Source organism: Paroedura picta, chromosome 13 (genome assembly GCF_049243985.1).
Source record: "Paroedura picta isolate Pp20150507F chromosome 13, Ppicta_v3.0, whole genome shotgun sequence".
Classification (NCBI taxonomy): Eukaryota; Metazoa; Chordata; class Lepidosauria; order Squamata; family Gekkonidae; genus Paroedura; species Paroedura picta.
In genome coordinates this window covers 45,992,442-46,012,761 of record NC_135381.1, presented here as the reverse complement: position 1 = coordinate 46,012,761, position 20,320 = coordinate 45,992,442, and the positions used below count along the sequence as shown (strand labels likewise).

The following is a 20,320-nucleotide window of genomic DNA, read 5'->3' as shown; positions in this document are numbered from 1 at the left end:
ATGGTTTGGCAAACTACCATTCAGCAAAACAAAAATTTTTATCTACCAAACTTGATTCCTGGGATAAACCTTCACGTGCACACATACATGGACACAAAAGCTTATACCAGGAATAAAACTTGGTTGATCTCAAAGGGGCTCCTGGACTCGATATTTGTTCTGTTGCTTCACACCAACATGGCTGCCCATCTGGGCCCCTCTAAAGAAGTGTGCACACACACAAAAGCTTATCCCCAGACTTAATCACTGTTGGCCTTCAAGAACTTAAACTTAGTTCCGCTGCATCAAACCAACACCATAACACTCCTGAATCTATTACTCAGCATTTTATTAGTCGATAACAGACAAATTATTTGAGCTTGGTATTGGTTACGAAAGCACTATTTAACATATATAGAGAATAACCAACGGTATTTACAATTCTAGTATCTTTTGAAAGGTGTGTGTTATTTGCCTCAGTCAAACCACTCTATTGTTCATCTGCTTCCTGATTTACCATCCTGCCCTGCAAAAAAACATTCCCTATTTGGGCCTGTAGTGCAGTACTCATTCCTTCAGGCTAAGTAAGTTCCCAGGAGGTTAGCCACTGCACTGCTGGCCTAAGCAAGTAGGCAGGCAGAGGTTGGAGATTAGCAGCCTACCTGGGAAGCGATAGACTTTGCCGTCCTGCTGTTGTCACCAGTCATGAGCACAACTTCTAAGCCCATTGCCTTCAAAGTGCGGACGGCCAGCTCTGCTTCTGGCTTCACAGTGTCAGCAATCGCGACCAGGCCACACAGCTCCCCTAGAAAGATGTTGTGGATGGATCCATTAGTTCTCCTCCACTTTTGGAAGGACACAGAGATCTTCTTTGCTCAGAACAATACTTGGTTTCCTCCATTTATTCTCTTTTCCTGTCTACCATCCCAAGTGGCATGCCCCAAATTAAAACATCAGCAACACAACTCTTTCCCAGGATGCCTTTTCTGAAGACCACTGCGGCTCATCTTTTTAATGTAAATGCAGCTCAAAACCAGGCCAGAGACCAAGCAGCAAGCTCACCATCCACGGCCACGAGAACAGCAGTACGGCCCCTGCCTTCATGCTCACTCATAGCAGTATCGACTTCATTTTTTATTAGAAGACCATTTCTAGCCATCCACTCCCGATTGCCAATAAGAACAGAATACTTGTGAGAATTCCATATCACTGAAACAAAAAATGTCGTTCAGTTATTGAAATGGTAAAAGTCTGCTCTGTAACATGCATAACATCCAGCGAATCCTAAACATCTGGGAACCTTTCTTTGTGGTGAACACGAGTTACATGGCCAGCTCTGAGCAGCTGGCCCATTGTTGTGTTAGAGCCAAGCAAGATGAGCAGAGGAACTGTATGGAGCATCTTCAGCAAACTGTCCTACCTCCAGCTAAAGGAAAAGGGAATAGCACAGGCTTAGAATGGGTTGTATGTGTTTCCCTCCAGCCTTCTGCCTAAGAGTGCAGTGGTCCATGTTTTAGGATGCTTAGGGCTGATCCTGCGTTGAGCAGGGGGTTGGACTAGATGGCCTGTATGGCCCCTTCCAACTCTATGATTCTATGTGCAGAAGAACAACAAAGCTCCATTACAGGAGCAAGAGTTCCCGGCCAGAAGCTTTACAGCAGGGGTAGTCAAACTGCAGCCCTCCAGATGTCCACGGACTACAATTCCCATGAGCCCCTGGCACCTTCTTGAAAATCTGATACAGTTTGAAAATACTTTTAGTAAAATATGTTTTGACCATTATTTGGGGAATAAATTGTTGCTATACCAGCACTGACAAGGCCACCCCGTATTGAGTCTGCCATGAAAACGCTGGAGGGCGTCACCCCAAGGGTCAGACATGACTCGGCGCTTGCACAGGGGAGACCTTTACTTTTACCAGCAAATTTAAGAAAGCACCGTGCGCAAGCTACATCACAGATATGTGTAACTGGTGAACTGAAAAGCTTAAACTGCAGCGACTTGGAGCCGTTTCCGGCAGAGCCCGAGGATGGCAATCCTGCCGCCTGCAAATATCTCAAGGCATACAAAGGCACGAGGCAGCTTGAGCCAGGCTCCCCGGGACGGAAGGGCTTCTAAGGCCTTCGCCACCAAGCCAAGCAGTTGCCCAGCTCTGCTTTCCACATCATGCCACACTCACTTGGCAGCTCTTCGTCGATAATCAAGGCAGGCTGCATGGCCTCCGCCACCTCGTCCGCCATTTCCACAGGAGCTGCATTTTTGACATTGTTTTCTTCAATGCTCTCCTTTCTGTGTATTAAGGCGTCGATATTGGTGACTTTACAACTAATGCCACAGCCAGGGACCACCTGGAAATCAGTACAAGTGCCAAGAACATCTGTGTCCAATTCCTAAAAAGAAGCAGAAGTTGTCAGGAACCCTGAACCGGCTAAACCAAGCTCTCCTGCAGACCTGATGTGGCTGAAGCAAAAGCTACCCTGCTAGCCAAAGGGATAAAACACAGCAACGTGTGAGGCCAAGGGAGGAGATGGGAACTTTGCACATGAAGAAACACGTCAGCAGGGCATCCGGGCTGGGGTCCAAAGCAGGGGGATAGATCAGAGACGGCCATACTATTCCCTGGAGAGGCCCCCTTCCATACTTGTCCCGTACGTGGCTTGTCGGGAACTTTCAGCACTGACCTGAAGGCCGCAGCCTGAGGCAGCCGCCGTGGTTGGAGGGAGGGCCACGAAGAGCAGTCATGGGGGAGAAAGGACACCCGCTGCCTCTCCACTGGCCCCTGCGGGCTCTGACCTGGAAGCCAGTGCTGGAAATGGACGCAACCTCTCCCAAGTCCCAGCCCTCGAGTGCGGATAGAGCTCCAGGAGACAGATTTTGTGAAAACACTGGGCTCATTCCTGGGCTAGGGCCAAAGGTCCCGTCCATGAATCCAGCTGGAAAATGCAGAGGTCTCAATCTTCCAGCAACTGATTGCTCACCAGGGTAGATTACCTCTGGACAAGCTGCTATCCTAACTTGCCCTCAAAGCTTCAAGGTTGCCAACAATACCTGTTTGCAGTGTTTTGTTACAGCTGTTCCCAGTGGGTGCTCACTGTTGCTCTCCGCAGTTCCAATTAGTGCCAAAATCTTAGTGCGAGGCATCCGGTTACTCTCCACAAGGACCTTAACCTGCATGACCACTGGAGTCCCATGAGTGATCGTCCCTGTCTTATCAAAGACCACCACTTTAACCTGCAAGACAGGACAATGCTTCGGGAACATGTTCAGAGTACACCCAATGTAGTTTGGAATGACAATCTTTACTTTCTGTCTCAACGAAAGCATGCCTCCCACACCAAATGCCTCACCTTGTGTGCCATCTCTAGTGGCTCTCCACCTTTGATCAAGATGCCGTTTTGTGCTCCCACACCAGTCCCCACCATCACAGCCGTCGGGGTTGCTAAACCCAATGAGCAAGGACAGGCAATGCACAGCACTGTGATGGCGGCTTGGAAAGCAAAGCGAATTATTACTTCAGTCCTGGAAATGCTCTTGTTGTATCCCTGTTGGCAAAAGAAGAGGAGGAGGGGCTCAGAGCCAAGCAGAGGCAAAAGAGACGGACCACAAACATTCTGGCTGGACTGAGCCATGAGGCCACGCTAAGGAAGGTTAGCTATGGCCTGGCACAACAGAGACAAGATTTGGTGGCTGGCTGGCAAGCCAGAACTAGAAACAGTTTTCTGCTACAGAGCCTGAACTGACAACCCATAATTGCAGTAAAAGCTCCTGCTGCACGAACACCATAAAGAACTTATCATACAGAGTACACAGGGGACAGAAAACATATACAAGCTATTCTAAGCCATGGTTTAACTGTTATATCTTTTACTCAAGATGCTGCCTAATCCATTTCATTCCAACTATCTTTTTGTGGCAAAGATAGAACAATTAGTATATTGCTACTCACCCCAAGGTGAGCTACGGCATAGGAATAAGGACATGAAGTATCAAGAATTTGACGATACTGACTGCACATTTCTTGGCAAAAATGCACCCACTCCTTTGTGTGTGTGGTTTCCCATTAAAATTCAGACTTGGTAATTCCTAAGGCCTGTTCCCATGAATATGAGAACTCACCTGAGTGGCCCGCACTATGAAGACCCATTTGTCATCCATTAGGGAAGGGGCCTTCTTGGTGGCTGCCCCTGCCCTCTAGAACACGGGCTGAGTTCTGCTGCATCAGACCACCACGGAACCCTCCAGATTCCATAGGCCACACGTGAACCCCTGAAACTGCCTTGCACTAAATGGGCCCCTGGGCCCATCAAAGTCTGTCCTGTCTATTCAGACTGACAGTGGCTCTCCAGGGGGAGGTCTTTCAGCTGGAAGTGCTGATGGGGACAGATTTTCTGCATGCCAAGCTGCCCTGTCGTGGGCAACACCGATTCAGCCAAGAGAAGCAGGGAGCAGATTTCTTCCAGAATGGATAGCTGGCTGAATTTTAATTAGAATATGTTTCTATTGCATTCATTTGTACTGATGCATTTGATTGTCAATTTAAGCTTTAATGCTAGGTTTCTGGATGCTGTTAACCACCCTCAGTCCTCTGTTGAGGACAGGGAGCAGGTTACAAATCGAATAACAAGTAGAAAATAATTTATACATTATTGATACATTCAGAAAAAAGTCATCATGACTTGATGCAAGTCAGAAAGGAAGTTCAACCACAAACAGAATTGCTGCCTGCAAAGGTGCCTCCTTTGCATTTTTAAGGACAGTGACAATTTGGCTTTCTGGGTCTCTCAGATGTCTACGCTGAATTGACCACCCTTCCCTCGACCAGGAAGGGAACCTGATCACACAAACTCTGCCCCATGGAGAGCATCCTGGTGACAGCTCTCACCCCTGGCAGGACAAGGGGCGACAGCTGCTCAGGAGCCCCTCAGCAGAGCTGGCTCCCAAGAGAGAAGGTGGCACTCTAAGATGGCGGCAGCTGGCAGAGCGGGAAGCCCGTGAATGGCTGAAAGGATCTGGCGGGGGAGGGAGGTGCAGGAAGACACGAGGGCAGGGGGATGCCTGTTGACTGAGCATGATGAGTTTGCCAACGCTGGATTACTGGCGGGTAGCCCAGGTAAAACTGTTTCTTGAAAGCACATAGATGGAAGAGAGCAGCAATTCCCCTTCCGACGTCTGAGTGTTATCTCACTTGTTCTGTCATTTGGCATGACTATAATTCAGAAGAATGCTGAAGGAATATGAGCAGCGGATACAAAAAATATTCAAGCAAAGCAAAGCTACCTGCTTTTAACCAGATCTCTACCAAAAGATAACGCACCGTCCCCCACATGAATTTCAGAATAATAACTAATAGGAACTTACAGGAAAATAGGTCTCCACAATTTCAAAATTGACAAACCCAATCACTATCCAGGCAAAAAGCGTAACCACGGAAACACCAACAATAAAAGGAACGAAGTAGCCGCTAAGTTTGTCTGCAAACTGCTGAATTGGGGCCTAAAAAGAAGAGGGAAAAGGTGTGAATCCATTCTTGTAAGCCCTTTTCATGGCATGAGGAATTCTTTCTGCAGACAAATAATTTTTATTTACGTTTTATTTAAGTTTTTCTGTAGCAGGACTCAATGTGCCTACTCAGAATTTACCTGCTGCCAAGCAGGGAACAAACCTCCCATTCCAAAGAGATAAGAGCAGGTTTTTTGTATCCCGCTTTTAACTACCCAAAGGAGTCTCAAAGCGGCTTCCATTCGCCTTCCCTTTCCTCTCCCCACAACAGACACCCTGTGAGGGAGTTGGGGCTGAGAGAGTTCTAACCAAACTGCTCTATGAGAACAGCCATAAGAGAACTGTGACTAGCCCAAGGCCACCCAGCTGCTTGCATGTGGAGAAGTGGGAAATCAAAATTGGTTCTCCAAAGTTGGCTGCTCTCAATCTCTACACTATGCCGGCACAGTAATCAAGCGTGCAATGATGCTAGTGGGGATTACACACAGTTACAATTCAAGCCACATATTGGCTGGACTGAATCATGAGAAAAGATGAGATGGAAACTTAACTTCCTTAGCACTTGCTGCTATTTATTGAAAGTACCTTTGAGGTCTGAGCTTCTTCCACAAGCTTGACAATCTGGGAAAGAGTCGTATCAGCTCCAACGTGAGTTGCAGAAATCAGGAGGGACCCATTCTGATTAATGGAGCCTGCAATGACTGTGCTGCCAGGTTTTTTAGTCACAGGCATTGCTTCGCCTGTATAAAAAAAGGCCAGCAAAATGTGAGTAAAGTGCTAGTGTCACACAGTAGCTAGCCAGTTCCTCTGGACGCCCAACAACAGGGAACAGAAGCCAAGCCCTTCCCCTGATGCTGCTTCCTGGCTGTCGGATCCAGAGGTTGACTGCTTCTGAAGGTGGAGGTTCCCCTCAGCCACCATGGCAAAGACCTAAGCTCCATGGATCTGCCTTGTCCTCTTTTAAAGCTATGACTGTGGCCATTTCTGCAGCTACACTGTAATCACTCTATGTGTAGCCAAGTAATTTATTTTGGGCATCTTGAATCCACTGCCCAGTATCTTTGTTAGATGGCCTCAAGTTCTAGGATTTTGGGAGTGAGAGAGCGGGGAAAAATATATATATATATTTCTGTCCACTCTACCCTGCGAATAATGTAACAAACCCTTATCATGTCTACATGAAAGGGCATTTCTTGAAACGATTGCATTTCCCTGTCTTTTCCAAATCCTAAGTTGTAACTATTAATTAACCCACAAATATCCAGATAAGAAAGCCAGCCACCTTCCCTGTGCTCCTGCAAACAAATATAGAGCCGGTCAGCTTGCCTGTGACGAGCGATTCATCCACCATCGAATGCCCTTCAATAACACGGCCGTCTACTGGAAATTTGCCTCCCGGGACTACTTTGATGATGTCCCCACGTTGAACCAGTTCTACATCCACCTGTTCTTCGCTGTGAAAACAATGTAAAAACAGAATGTAGGTAATGTTGTCAGCAAGGGGTTTCAACATTGCTCAGCTCTGCACACTGTGTTACTGTGTCCCGCTCTGAGAGCCGCTCCTGCATTAGCACTCATCACCCAGCTGAAATGAAGCCCATGATGACATAATTACTATCCGTGCCTCCCTTCTCTCTGTTTTCTTTCCCCAGCATTTGTCCTGCAAGCTGATCGAGGGCAGGACCCATCTTCTATGTTATCCCACTAAGAACTGTGCATATAACACTCATTAACCTTCCTTTATTCCTTAATATGAAAGGTAAGAGGTCAAAGAATACTACCTCACAAGACTGTTGTCTGGGCCTAAGGTAACGATAGTTGCTTCTGTGGCTTGTAGTGAAATTAACTTTGCAAGGGCTTCTGACGTCTTACCCTTAAAGAAAGAGACACAAAACAGAGGTGCTTTTTATCGCAAAGCAGTGTTTAAGAGTCGCTAAAAACTATCAAGATAGATTCAAGAGAGTCGCCGTGTTGGTCTGAAGCAGCACAACAAAACAAAATCAGAGTCCAGTGGCACCTTCATGACCTAAAAAAGATTTATTTAAGGTGTGAGCTTTCGAGTGCAAGCAATTTAGGCCAGTTGGGAAACAACCTGACAAAAACTATTTGATCGTGCCTGGGAGTTGAGTCAGGAGGGAAGGATATCCAAGTGCGGTGGACTGATGTTCATCCTGAATTTCCCTCTCGCAGGCTTTCTCAACCTGGGCTTCTTGACAGCCCTGGAAGGGTTTTCCAAATGGGTGGGAGTTTTTATATATTTTTAAAATTTGTTGAACATTTATCAGGGGATATGAAAATATATGGTCATATTGACCCGCTTCTCCCAAAAGGCCCATGATGGGTCTGGAGGGGGTGGGAAGGGGAGGGGCCTCGGGTGGGCATGTCCACAGCTCTGCTTCCCAACCATGTTCTGCATGATGGCGCCACTGCTGGAGTCTCTCAAAGCCTGAAGAATGCTTCAGGAATTTCTCAATGGTCAAAAAGTTGAGAAAGGCTACCCTACCATTATGAAAATGCTGTCGGCTACAAGCAACACGTTACTGACTGAACTGCCAGGAGGGAGCTACTGGAGCAGTGTATCTGGGAAGTCTTTTGGAGCTCTGCCTGAAATCTCTGAGTGGCCGCCACCTTTCCTGCTTACCTTTGCCACGTGCTCCAGCCACCGCCCTAGCGCAATGAACACGAAGAGCATGGGTGGCGTGTCAAAGAAGGTCACCGGATTGACCTTCGACTTCTCAGCCATGGCAACCAGAAGGACGACCAAGGAGTACACAAAGGCGATGGTAGTTGCTAGAACGATCAGGACATCCATATTGGCAGCCCGATGCTTCAGGGCTTTGTAGGCCTGGATGTAGAAATGCCAGCCTCCAAATAACTATAAGTGAAACCAACAGCAGCACTTAACCTTTGACTGCTCAATACAGAGCATCAGGCACACGCATCAGCCCAAACTGTCGTGCAAATCACTAGGGATTTTATTTTTATTATATTTGATTTATTAATTGTATTTATATACTGCCACTCCCAGCAGCACTGGCTCGGGGCGGTTTACATATAATAGATAAAAAACCTATACAGTTCTAAAATCAGAATAAAACATTCTCACCAATAAAAGTTTAAACTCAATTTATCAATAAACAGTGCTAGTCTATAGAGATGGCAGAATAATAACATTATCCCATAACACTTCACTGAGCCTGGCTTCTGAGAAAAACACAGCTTACCAATGCTGCTGTTGTCAAAGAGGCAGGGGACAGAGTATTAAGGGGACAGACATAGTCTAATACAGCAGTCCCCAAGCTTTTTGCGGTTGAGGACCGCCTCCGGGGGTTGGGAAGAACCGGTGGCCCAGACATCGCACATGCGCATTTTCATCAGCAGGATGCGCTAGTGTGCATGCGCAGAGTTGCCACGCATGTGCGTTTTCGCCAGCAGGGGCGCTAACGTGCATGTGTGGTAGCTTTGCACATGCACGTTTGTGTCTGCCATGGTGCCGGCGGCTGCGCCTGCCTCTTCCCCAGTCTTGCAGCAAGAAGCTAGATGGGCTGCGAGCAAAGCGGCTGCTCGGCTCGCAGCCTAGTGAGCTTCTCGCTGCGGGGGGGGGGGGGGAGAGGCAGGCGCAGCTGCCGCCGGCCCGTTACCGAGCCGCAGACTGGGGGTTAACGGCCCCTGGTTTAATACATAATTCTGATCCCGGAGGGAGGGGAGCAGCCTGATCTTATCACCCCAGTCCTTCCATCCGGCCTCAACCAAGCGCCTGGCGGAAGAGCTCCGTTTGACTGTAGAATTTGTGCACAGCCTTCCTCCTATCAGAGGTAGCTGGGAGAAGGGGAAGTTCTCTTTTTATGCAATCTGTGTACAAAGATGAGAAAACCCCAGTGCACAGGGAAAAACACAGGAAGACACACACAAAAAAAAGTTTTGCGAGGAGCAACAACCCAACCCTAGCTTAATTGTCCGCTTGGATGCAGAGATTACAGTGTGAGCCCATGAAGTCCAGAGTCTCTCCACGGAGGATGGTTCTGAAGGTAAAGACCACCTGCCAGCCCCTTCTTTCACCATCTGGAGGAAAAGCCAGCTGTTTTCTCTCTCCTTCCGTGGGATAACCGGTCCCTCCCAGGAGGGAAGGAGGATGGGCTCTCCATTCAGGAGAGCCCCAAGGGCTGCTGCCACTTCTACAACGTTCTCCAGGGGCAGGAGATGGACGGATTCTCCCTGCTGAACCCTCAGGGATTTGTTTTTGTTTTTTTAAGGATAAGAGTGCAGGGCAAATACATTTTACTGTAGAATAAATCCAATCCTAGAAATAAACATGCATAGTTGCTTTCAGTTTTCCACGGAGAGGGGGAAGAAAACAGGGTTCTTCTAGGAAAGGGGTGATAGGATGAAGACAGGCATATAAGCTGAACGCTTCATTTCAAACCCTATTGCTGTTTATGTATTGGCAACGCTGTTCCAAAAAGGATTTATGGGTGGACCGGAGCTTGACCAACAACCTTATAGCACGCGCTTTCCAAAGGAATTCGGATTTCTTAAACAGAGTACAACCTGCAGACCAGGTGTTGGAAGTATGACCACTGAACACACGCTACTTGCCTGCACAGGGACGCACAATAAGAAGGAAAGCAAATTCATCACGGACAGTCCGGGATAGATCTGGCGCTCCAGGAACATAGATGAGTGATAAGCTTCTATTTCCTCGTGGGTCACGTTTGTTTGTTTGTGCACCGCTGACATGTGACTGTCCATGACCATCATGTAAATCATGAGCCCCATCACAGGAATGCAGAAGATCAGGCTGATGACAAAAGACCTCTTCCATCTTATGACGTAGAAAAAGATACACAAAACGTCAACATTTTGTGGGAAATTATGCAAAGCTCAGAAAACAAGACAACGTTTTGGAAAGTGGGGGCCATCTGCTATGATTCTCGTGCCAGGAATCCATGGGGCACAAACCCAACTGGGCAAAAGGCTACATACAAATAAACTCCCTGCCGGAGAAAATCAAACAAAACGTAACGCCCCTACAAGAGCGTAAATGTCATGTTTCTTATGGAATCAAAACAAGGATTAAAAAAAATACTTACTGCCTTATTTCTTGTTTGTGATCTAAGTGACTGGCAGATCTGTCCTTTTTTACTAGGGAAGCATTAAACCCTAAACTCTGGAAGAAAAAGAAGATCAATAAAGTATTTTAGTGCACCAGGAATACTGAAAACAGCTCACCTTGAGAAGGTACATGGGCTAGGCACAGGAAAAAAGAAATATTCCTTCAGAAAATAAAATAATATCTTTAGGTATTTGGTAAAAGAGTTGCAACTGGCAAAGTTAAAGCTTTAAAGATACTTTGCTCTTAAGAAGATTTCCCGCTTTTCACTGCCCAAGAGTCTCAAAGCGGCTTACAATCACCTTTCCTTCTTTTCCCCACAACAGACACCCTGTGAGGGAAGGGAGGCTGAGAGAGCTTTAGCAGGACTGCTGGGCAGAACAGCACTATTAGTGCTGTGATCAGCCCAAGGTCACCCAGCTGGCTGCATGTGGAGGAATGAGGAATCTCAACCTGGCTTGCTGCTACTCTTAACCACTACTCTTAACCGTTGCCAATACATGGTGGTTAAGAGTAGCAGCAAGCCACCTTGCTGGCTCTTTTTTACTTGAGCATCCAAGTATTATGTGCCCACAGGGTCCCATTTGTCTTCTTGGCACACCTACCCTGGCCACAGGTAGTCCAACCAACTCTGTACTTCCATTTCATGCCACTGCCCAAAGTTGTATTCCTTCCTGGGGAGTTCATCCTGAACAGTTAATTTTATTTTACATATTCTCTTTACAATCGCTCACAAAACAACTTACTTCTATGATCTGCAAAATATCCCGAGGGCCGACAATCTCAGGATCATACTTAATGTGGGCTTTGTTGGTTGCAAGGGCCACTGAGACGTACAAAACTCCTTTCTTCTTCATAAGGGTGGACTCTATTTTATGAACGCACGAGGCACAGGTCATTCCTCTCACCTGCAGACAACACACATTTCTACTGTTTGCTAAACAGAGTACTTCATTCGTTCGTTCGTTCATTCATGCCACCCTCCCCTGAGGCTCTGGCCAGGTACATAAAATGTAGAAACAGTACAGAGAACTTAGTTTACATAACAACTTCCATACAACAGTAATAATATTAACATTAAGCTGTAGCCCAGGTGCAAACTATAACAATGCGAACAGGTCCAGAGCAGAACACATGGGTGGATTTTTTAGGAGGGAGGGAGGGAGGGAGGAAGGGCCTGTAGATGTTGTTGGTCACTCGGACTCAATCAAACGCCTGGTGGAAGAGCTCCTTTTTTTTTTACGAACAATAGTAGTGAAGCTGAGAAAACAAAGATGGCTATTTTCCAAAATGAAGACGGCTTGTTCTGACTTTGCTGTTATACTGCAATCTTTCAATTTATATACTGCATTGTGCACTGCAGGGGGAAAGTGACATATATAGATAGATAGATATAATATACCATTATTACATTTTATTATATAAAAAACCACAGGGATAAAATAGAAACGTGCTTTAGGAATTTATACCCAGCTGGCCAGCAGAGAGCACTGTTGATCTTCTTCTATTCAGAATCAACAGCATTAATAGAACAAGCAGTGCTCGACTTGCACAGTCTATAAGGCTAGCCTAGCTGGCACACCCATTGTGTAAACATTTCCCATGGGCAAACTGGAGTTCAAGGACAACCAGTGCACATTTCTGCCTAATTCTCCAGTATCACTGATGCCAGGAATTCCCACAATCTGTCAAGTGAGAGAACAAGGGTCACACTACACACAACCTGCTTCTGAACAAATGTGAACAGGAAAAGGCTCTGCCTTCATTCCCACAGGCTTCCAACCCAACAAAAAAGGGATGTGAACAGAAACGTACTTCTTTAGCACCTAAGTGTGCACAAAAGCTCACTAGAAACCTGAATGAGATAGCTAAATGCAAATCTCTCGATTTATTTTTTGTTAGCATAATCAGCTTACTACAAGTTCCAGGATGCCATCTCCTTCGTCATAGTTCTCCAGAACTGTGGCTCCAAATCCAAGCTCTTGAATCAACTCCGCTACAGATGAGGGATGGAGGACGGAAGGGTCATACCTCACCTCTGCTTTGCCGGCCATCAGGGCAACCAGCACAGACTGTATGCCTAGAGACAAACGACAGTGCAAGATTTACTGAAGGACTGACGGGGGCGTCGTGCAGAGGATAGAGCAAAATACATTTTGAAGTATCTATAACCTGCATTCCACTTCACAAACCCTGGGGGCAGCTCCACTCTTCCAGGCAGAATCTTTTATCTGTCGAAACTGCCAGCATCTTGGCCTTCTTCCTACGGAACTGCCTCACAGAACAGTCTGCATCTACCATCTTAACTTCATGAAGGTGTCAGGCAACACTTTTTAGGAGAGCAAATTGAGGTTTAATCCCCTGTGCCTCCCCCAGGGCATTACACTCTGCGGGTATGAATATGTTGGAGGTCCCCAACCCTAGCAAGATTTGCTTGGCCTCATCCAGGGCCAGGGCCTTTTTGGCTCTGGCTCCCACTTGGTGGAATGAGCTCCCAAGAGGGCTGGGGGTCCTGATGGAGCTTTTAAAGTTCAGCAGGGCCTGCAAGACGGAGCTCTTTCACCAGGCGTTCGGTTGAGGCTATGCAAGAGATGGCCCTTCTTCCAATACCCCTTTGGCATTTGCTATTGGGGCGGATATATTCTGTATATTACACCTCCTGGGCTCATATGGCTATTGTTGCCAGCTGGTATGGGGAGTTTTTAGGATTAGGGTAGGTTGGTTAGGGAGGGTGGAGGGAGTTTTTTTAAGCTGTCAATTATTGCTTATTTTATACTGTATTGAGCTGCCACGGGTCAGCCAGTACTGGGAGGGGTGGCATCTAAGTAGAACAAATAAACTAATAAGATTGGATCTGGTGGGATCACCCCCCCCCCCGGAGAGTCGGTTTGCACTCTCAGGAGAAGTGTCTGCTTCTATTGGTGACCCCCCCCCTTCTTGTTCATAATTGTTGTTCAGATATAGGGTGGAAAGGCTGGATCAGCATGTCTTAAATAAACACAAGGGAGGCCAAAATTGGAGCTCTGGGTACTTTTCCATTACCGAAAAGGCCCTGTCTTCCCAATTACCAGTAATACCTTTGGGAATGGGGAATAACTGATTCTGGGATGTAGATCTTAATTCTGGGCAAGCTTACTTAAGGAAAGGGACTACCTTATGATTCCCAGATCAGAGGTCATTTAGGGCTCTAGAAGTACATATCAGTTTGCTGAATTGTCTACTTCAGTTCCACTCCACTTTGCTTCCTGGTGGAGACTCCGAAGAAGAAGAAGACATCCTGCTCTTCTATTCTGCTTGGATCTAAGGACTACCTTGTGAAATGGGTTAGGCTCAGGGTGTGTGGTTGGCCCACGGTTGCCCAGTGAGCTTCCTTGGCAGAGGGGAGAGTAGCACCTAAATCTCCCAGGATCCCAGTCCACGCTGGCTCTCAAAACCACAATGCCCTTCAGGCCAGAATCAAATCAGAGACCTGAAATGCCAGCCAGTGAAACAGCTTTCAGACCTAGCAAGAGTTAGCAGCCTTGCAAGAGACTACGCCTGGATAGCTATGTTAATCATATTAAAGTAATTCGGGGCTAATTATTCACCAAACTACTTGCAGCAATTAAAATACAGAGACAACTATTATTAGCTTCAAAATTGTGCAATATTTTGTCGTCTCCCCGAGAGTTAATTAGCCTGAAGAGCAATCTCAAAACAATGATACCTGATCGTACAGATCAGGAAATACAACAATGTCTCTCAAACTTTTTCCAAAATCTATACCAAACAGACGAAGAAACTATACCTGACAGCATGGAATATCTTGGAGGTACCCCATCCTTAACCTTCACAGATGAGCAACGAAAGATATTAAATCAGAGATTCTCAGCTCAGGAACTGGCCGAAGCGGTAACAGCTATGAAATTAAATAAGGCCCCAGGCCCAGATGGCCTCTCCGCAACTTATTATAAGAAATTAAATCATATATTACTACCAGTCCTGACGCAGATGGTGAATGAGGTAGTGGACAACTCTGGAAAATCACTCCCCAAATCGTGGCAGCAAGCGTCGATAACACTCATACATAAAGAAGGTATGGACTCACTATCGCCAAATGCTTATAGACCAATATCACTACTTAATGTGGACTACAAAATTTTTGCAAAGGCTTTAGCAGAAAGACTGAAGAAATGCCTTAATGAAATCATCCATCCAGATCAAACAGGATTCATGCCCAAAAGGTACATGAAAAACAACGTCAGATTTGTTCTTAATGCAATGGAGGTGGTCCGCACTAAAGGAATTCAAGCAGCTTTTGTGTTTTTGGACGCTGAAAAAGCCTTTGACAAGGTGCAATGGAAGTTCCTACTGGCCACGCTTACCCAACTAAAATGTGGGGACAATTTTTGGAACCTAATCAAGCATGTATACTCAAAGCAAGAGGCAAGAATCTTGGTTAATGGAATGTTAACTAAAGACCCTATTCAAATTGGGAAGGAACTAGACAAGGATGTCCGCTATCCCCCCTATTATTTAACCTGGTATTGGAGTCACTAGCTCGTAAAATTCGAGCAAACGCAAAGCTCTCGGGACTTATGATTGCGGGAGAAGAATTTAAACTTAAAAGCTATGCTGATGATGTTGTTTGTGTATTAACTAATCCAAGCACCACTTTAGAATTGTTGTTTGAAGAGATAAACACTTTTGGGAAACACTCTGGATACAAGATAAATCTCTCTAAAACCAAGATTATGCTATTTGGCATATCAGACTTGAACATAGAGATAGTCAAAAGGGCACTAAGGTGTGAGATCAACCCTAAAAAGGTCAAATATCTAGGAGTCCAAATTGGAAATCGCTCTGATACCTTGTTTGCTAACAACTACGGGGAGCTCTGGTCACAAATCCAACAGGACATTAAGAAGTGGAACAGCTTGAACCTTTTGTGGTCAGCAAGAATGGCCACAGTAAAAATGTCAATATTACCAAAATTTAACTTCCTCTTTCAAACTCTGCCAATAGATATTAATGACTCTGTGGTAAATAAATGGCAGTCTGAAATAAATAAGTTCATTTGGAACTATAAGAGGCCAAGAATTGCCTTTAGAATTCTACAAGATGATAAGAAGAGAGGGGGACAGGGCGTCCCAAATCTAAAATTATACCTACATGCGGCAACACTGACAGCAGTGGCAGACTGGATAATTGATCCAATGACAAGAGATTTGGTGTTGGAAAAGGCAGATAGTAAGCAAAGCTTCCATGAAATGCTCTGGCCCTCTTTGAAAACAAAAGGAAAGGAAAAACCTAAGGTCAGCTTTTGGACAAGATCCCTACTAAAGATCTGGAATAAATATAAAACAAGACTTTGCTCCTCATCATATTTACTGAAATCGCCAATAGAGGCATATTTTTCCAGACAACAGCAAAGAAGAATAACATGCCCAATGTACAAGGACTTGTTAACGAGAACAGGTGAGCTCAAGAGTCTGCAAGAATTAAACAAAGAAGGATATGAGCTACAATGGATGGAGTATAACCAACTGAAAGCCAGACTAAAAACAGACTTTGAGACTCGAGTGGACAAAAATTCACCTCTTAGTGATTTTGAAAACATGTTATTGCTCAAAAAACCACACCTACAGGGCCAGATCTATAAACTTCTTTTGAAATATGAGACTGAGTCAGAACAAGTAAAGAATTGTATGATTAAATGGATGCAAAACCTGGGCTCCATAATTGGTATGGAGGAATGGGAGCGAGTTTGGATCAAAATTCCTAAACAAACCAACAGCCAAATTTTAAGGGAAAATTGGTATAAGATGTTTTATAGATGGTATATTACTCCAAAGGTCATTGCAAAAATCTCAGATAGGTTTGATAATAAATGTTGGAAATGTCATAAAGCAGTAGGTTCTTTTTATCACATGTGGTGGAATTGCGAAAAAGCAAAAAAGTATTGGGTTAAAATACATATGGTGTTACAGGAAATATTTAAAAAGCGATACCCAATGAAGCCTGAATCTATGCTGCTAAGCTTCCACCCAAATGCTTTACCTACTTCTTCTAGAATCTTCTTCTTCCATGCAACTACGGCGGCACGGTTGGTGTGGGCGAAGCACTGGAAGGCGACTGAGACTCCAACTATTTCTATATGGCTTGATAAATTAGCGGACTTAGCAAAAATGGCAAGACTCACCAACATGGTTAAGAAGAGATCTCCGGAAGAATATGATGAACAGTGGAGTGATTATTTGGACTTTCTTAAGAAAGACAGCAGTAACTGTTAGAGTAGGACCAATATGTAATGGGAACTGACTATATATCTCTTGAGATAATATCAGACTACATCAAGTATGATATACGTGTATTGATGACACTTATCAGCTGGTCGCTTTTTTTTTTTTTTTTTTTGTCTTTTGCTTTTCTGTTTTTGTTTTCTGCTTTTCCGTAAATGCTTTTTATAAGAACAAATAACAATAAAAGCTGAATTAAAAAAAAATAAAATAAAATAAAGCATCCAGAAGGAAAAAAAAAAAAAAAACAATGATACCTGAACTATACAAAAATGCACACACGCATGCACACCCACACAACCTAATGCCACCGTGCAATTTACTGCTCACATGGAGAAGGGAGCAGCACCTACTCACTCTGCTGCCGCAAACAGCTCTTAGGCCCTCCCCAGTTCTTTACCAACTAGGACTGTCGGCCATTATAATACTATGCCAAAGTCCTCCTGATCAGGTTATAGATCAAAGAGGAAAAACCGAGACAGCTCAATTCCGAGGGGAGGGGGGAACAGTGGAGGAAATAAATCTGTCAAAATTTATTTCCTCAACTGTGGAGCGCTGAGAGCAATCAACAGAGACTGTTACACATTTATCCCCAATTTTGAGATTTATTTCCTTTATTTATAGCCTAACGAGCTGCAAGGGAGTGGCGGGATATAAATCTAATAATAATAATAACGGGGGAAAGAAATACAGTACTTGGTCAGAACAATTTGCATCATAAAATGTGTAACAAGATAAAAAGAGAAAGAAAGGGTGAAGGAACACTCACGTGTGACCCTTGGCCTGACCTCTATTCTGGATTTGGGGTTTGTTACTCCTGTTTAAAGGTTCAGTTGATGACCTCTTTGTTGTTCTTTCTGCTGCCAAGTCACAGCTGGCTTGTAGTGACCCAAGGCAAGAGATATTCAGACGTGATTTTGAAATTTCCCGCCTCCACATCAAGACCCTGGACTTCCTTGGTCTTCAATCCACCCCCACGAATATTAGTCAGGGAATGGGTTATCCTGGTCCTCTAGCACTAAAAACGTGTAGGTGGTTTTTAATTATATTTCATGCTCTTACTGTAACCATTTGGGGGAGAGGGGAAACAAACTGGAAAAGGTCTTCTCACCATTTTCTCTCTTCAGGTTCCTTTCAATGTTCGCCACGCATGATGCACACGTCATGCCGGTGATCTGAATGTAGCACTTGGACGGCTCCTTTGATTCCTGCTTATTGTGAGCTGGAGACAGCCTGGAGCGACGTTCCACACCGGAGAACTTATTCTCCTGAGACTCTGCCAGCATTTCCTGCAAGGGCTGAGTTGGCAATGGGGCGAGGTCTGAGGTGGCCGGCGCTGGGAACGGGAAACAGTCGTCAACCTGACAGCTACTGCGGGTGCTGGAGGCATTAAATGCAGCCAGTTCACAAACAAGGATGATAACAAAAAGCAGAACTATGGTAATCCTGTCAGAACACATTTTGTATATGAGGCCTGTAATATGAAGGGAAACCCATACCTCTCCCTGTCAAAAACGAGTGCAGTAATTCAAAAAATTATCTGAAGGTACTTTGGAAGGTTCAGAAGGTGGCCATGTTGGTCTGAAGCAGCAGAACAAAGTCAGAGTCTACTGGCCCTTAAAAGAGCCACCAAGTTCTATTCTGGGGACAGGCCTTCGTGTGCATGTACACTTCTCCAGATATATGAGAACAGACACTTCCTTAAGTCTTACGTACAAGTAGAGAGAAGGGGGTGTGCGGTGTAGGGGGAGGGCTTAGTTGCCAGGAAGGGCAATAATGAATGAATGGAGCTACCCACAGAGGGATGGCCAAACTGTGGCTCTCCGGGTATCCACGGACTACAACTCCCATGAGCCCTTCCCAGCAACATGTGCAGGTGTCATGGGAATCATAGTCCACCGTTTGGCTACCCTTGCGAATATCACTTTTGTCTTCCGTAAGTATGTGCCGGGTGGCTCTCAGCACGTATTCAAGGAAGACAGGTGGGATCTTCTAGTGGGCAGCCCTCCTTGAGGCAGAGGTCTGCTCCTGGTCTGGGTCCAGCACAAAGTCCCATTCTTCCTCAGTTCTTCCCCAAATTTTATATGGTATCCCTCTGTGGATCTCAGGTTTTAACAAAAACATAGAGAGGTTACAGTCTGCCTTTTTCCGGCAGATCTTGAGATCCCTTACTCCTCTTTATGTCTTGAAACTGGACACAATCTTCTTGAAACTAAGGCCTGGATTTTCACCTTTAAATATTGGCTAAAACTGCATTTTAGGGTTAGATCAGATAGTCTATTGGCTTGTTTACTGAGAGACACTTTTAAATTTAAATGGTTCTCTACCATCCTGACTACACTCCAACAAATTGGCATTGACTACGATTACATCTTATCTCTGAATGAATCCTCCATTATGTACCAAATCAAACAAAGACGACTTGATCAGGAATTTCAAAAACTCCATCCCACTGTGCCAGCAATCTGCTCTCCCTGTGCGCTTGGTCTCCAAGTGAAGCATGGGATAATGCCGGCTTATTTCTATAACTTGGCAAATCCCCTCCATCGCAGAGCGTTTTCGCTTGCTCGGCTTAACGCCTTTCCATCCAAAGTATTACAAGGGAGATTTGCCAAGATCCCCTTCGAAAACAGACTATGCACCTGTGAATCAAGTTCTCCTGACACCATCCAACATATCATACTGGATTGCCCCTTGTTCACTGAACAGAGAAGGCATATTATACCTCTCATACCAAAACGGAGAAACCATTCAAGAGACCTGATTTGCCAATTTTTACTGAGTGATAAGGATGCCGACGTCACTTTTATTATGGCTGAATTTCTGTCCTCAGTTTTTAAATTTAAACAGTCTGACGTATCTTGACTAGCTAATAAAAAAGTCCCATTCACCACACTGGTGGGACTATGCAGGAGAATCACTTGCCATGTCAGATCCACCTACTCTCAACCTTCAGGGCTGGACGTGTCTCCCAAGACAGCTGCTCCGCTTTGCTTCGTGGCAGAATCACATCAGCTCAGCATTAGAGGGACGGGACCGCGCTCTGCAGCCCAGCAGGATGTGAACGCTTCTTAGAGAGGCAGTGTGGGGAAGTGGGGAAGAGCGGCGGCTTCTAATCTGGTGAGCCGGGTTTGATTCCCTGCTCTTCCGTATGCAGCCAGCTGGGCGACCTTGGGCTCGTCACAGTCCTGATAGTGCTGTTTTCAGAGCCGTTCTCTTAACTGCTCTCTCAGCCTCCCCTCCCTCACAGGGTGTCTGTTGGGGGGAGAGGAAGGAAAGATGAATGGAAGCCGCCTGGAGACTCCTTTGGGTAGAGGAAAGTGGCATCTCTTCTTCCTCAATGCCATCAAGTCACTTCTCCATTCTTGGGGATTCAATCTGAAGCTCTTCCATCAAAATTCACAAAAATTAACAGAGCAGAAAGAATATTCTGCCCTTTCTCCCTTATTTTCCC

At 45.4% G+C, this 20,320-nt stretch overlaps 1 protein-coding gene across 3 annotated transcripts in view; it reads right to left on the bottom strand.

Moving 5' to 3' along the window:
- ATP7A (ATPase copper transporting alpha) overlaps window positions 1-20,320 on the bottom strand; it is a 53,118-nt gene that overhangs the window by 7,972 nt on the left and 24,826 nt on the right. For 2 of the 3 annotated variants that reach the window (XM_077308842.1, XM_077308843.1), the window contains 15 exons: window positions 17,978-18,202; window positions 12,505-12,668; window positions 11,335-11,496; window positions 10,569-10,645; window positions 10,075-10,300; window positions 8,120-8,353; window positions 7,260-7,351; window positions 6,805-6,932; window positions 6,064-6,218; window positions 5,338-5,472; window positions 3,327-3,521; window positions 3,028-3,210; window positions 2,159-2,369; window positions 1,042-1,188; window positions 642-784 (listed from right to left, as the gene is read on the bottom strand). In XM_077308842.1, the coding sequence (XP_077164957.1) occupies window positions 642-784; window positions 1,042-1,188; window positions 2,159-2,369; window positions 3,028-3,210; window positions 3,327-3,521; window positions 5,338-5,472; window positions 6,064-6,218; window positions 6,805-6,932; window positions 7,260-7,351; window positions 8,120-8,353; window positions 10,075-10,300; window positions 10,569-10,645; window positions 11,335-11,496; window positions 12,505-12,668; window positions 17,978-18,202 (2,477 nt within the window). The remainder of the gene's footprint in view (window positions 1-641; window positions 785-1,041; window positions 1,189-2,158; window positions 2,370-3,027; window positions 3,211-3,326; window positions 3,522-5,337; window positions 5,473-6,063; window positions 6,219-6,804; window positions 6,933-7,259; window positions 7,352-8,119; window positions 8,354-10,074; window positions 10,301-10,568; window positions 10,646-11,334; window positions 11,497-12,504; window positions 12,669-17,977; window positions 18,203-20,320) is intronic. The other variant, XM_077308844.1, reaches the window with a different exon arrangement.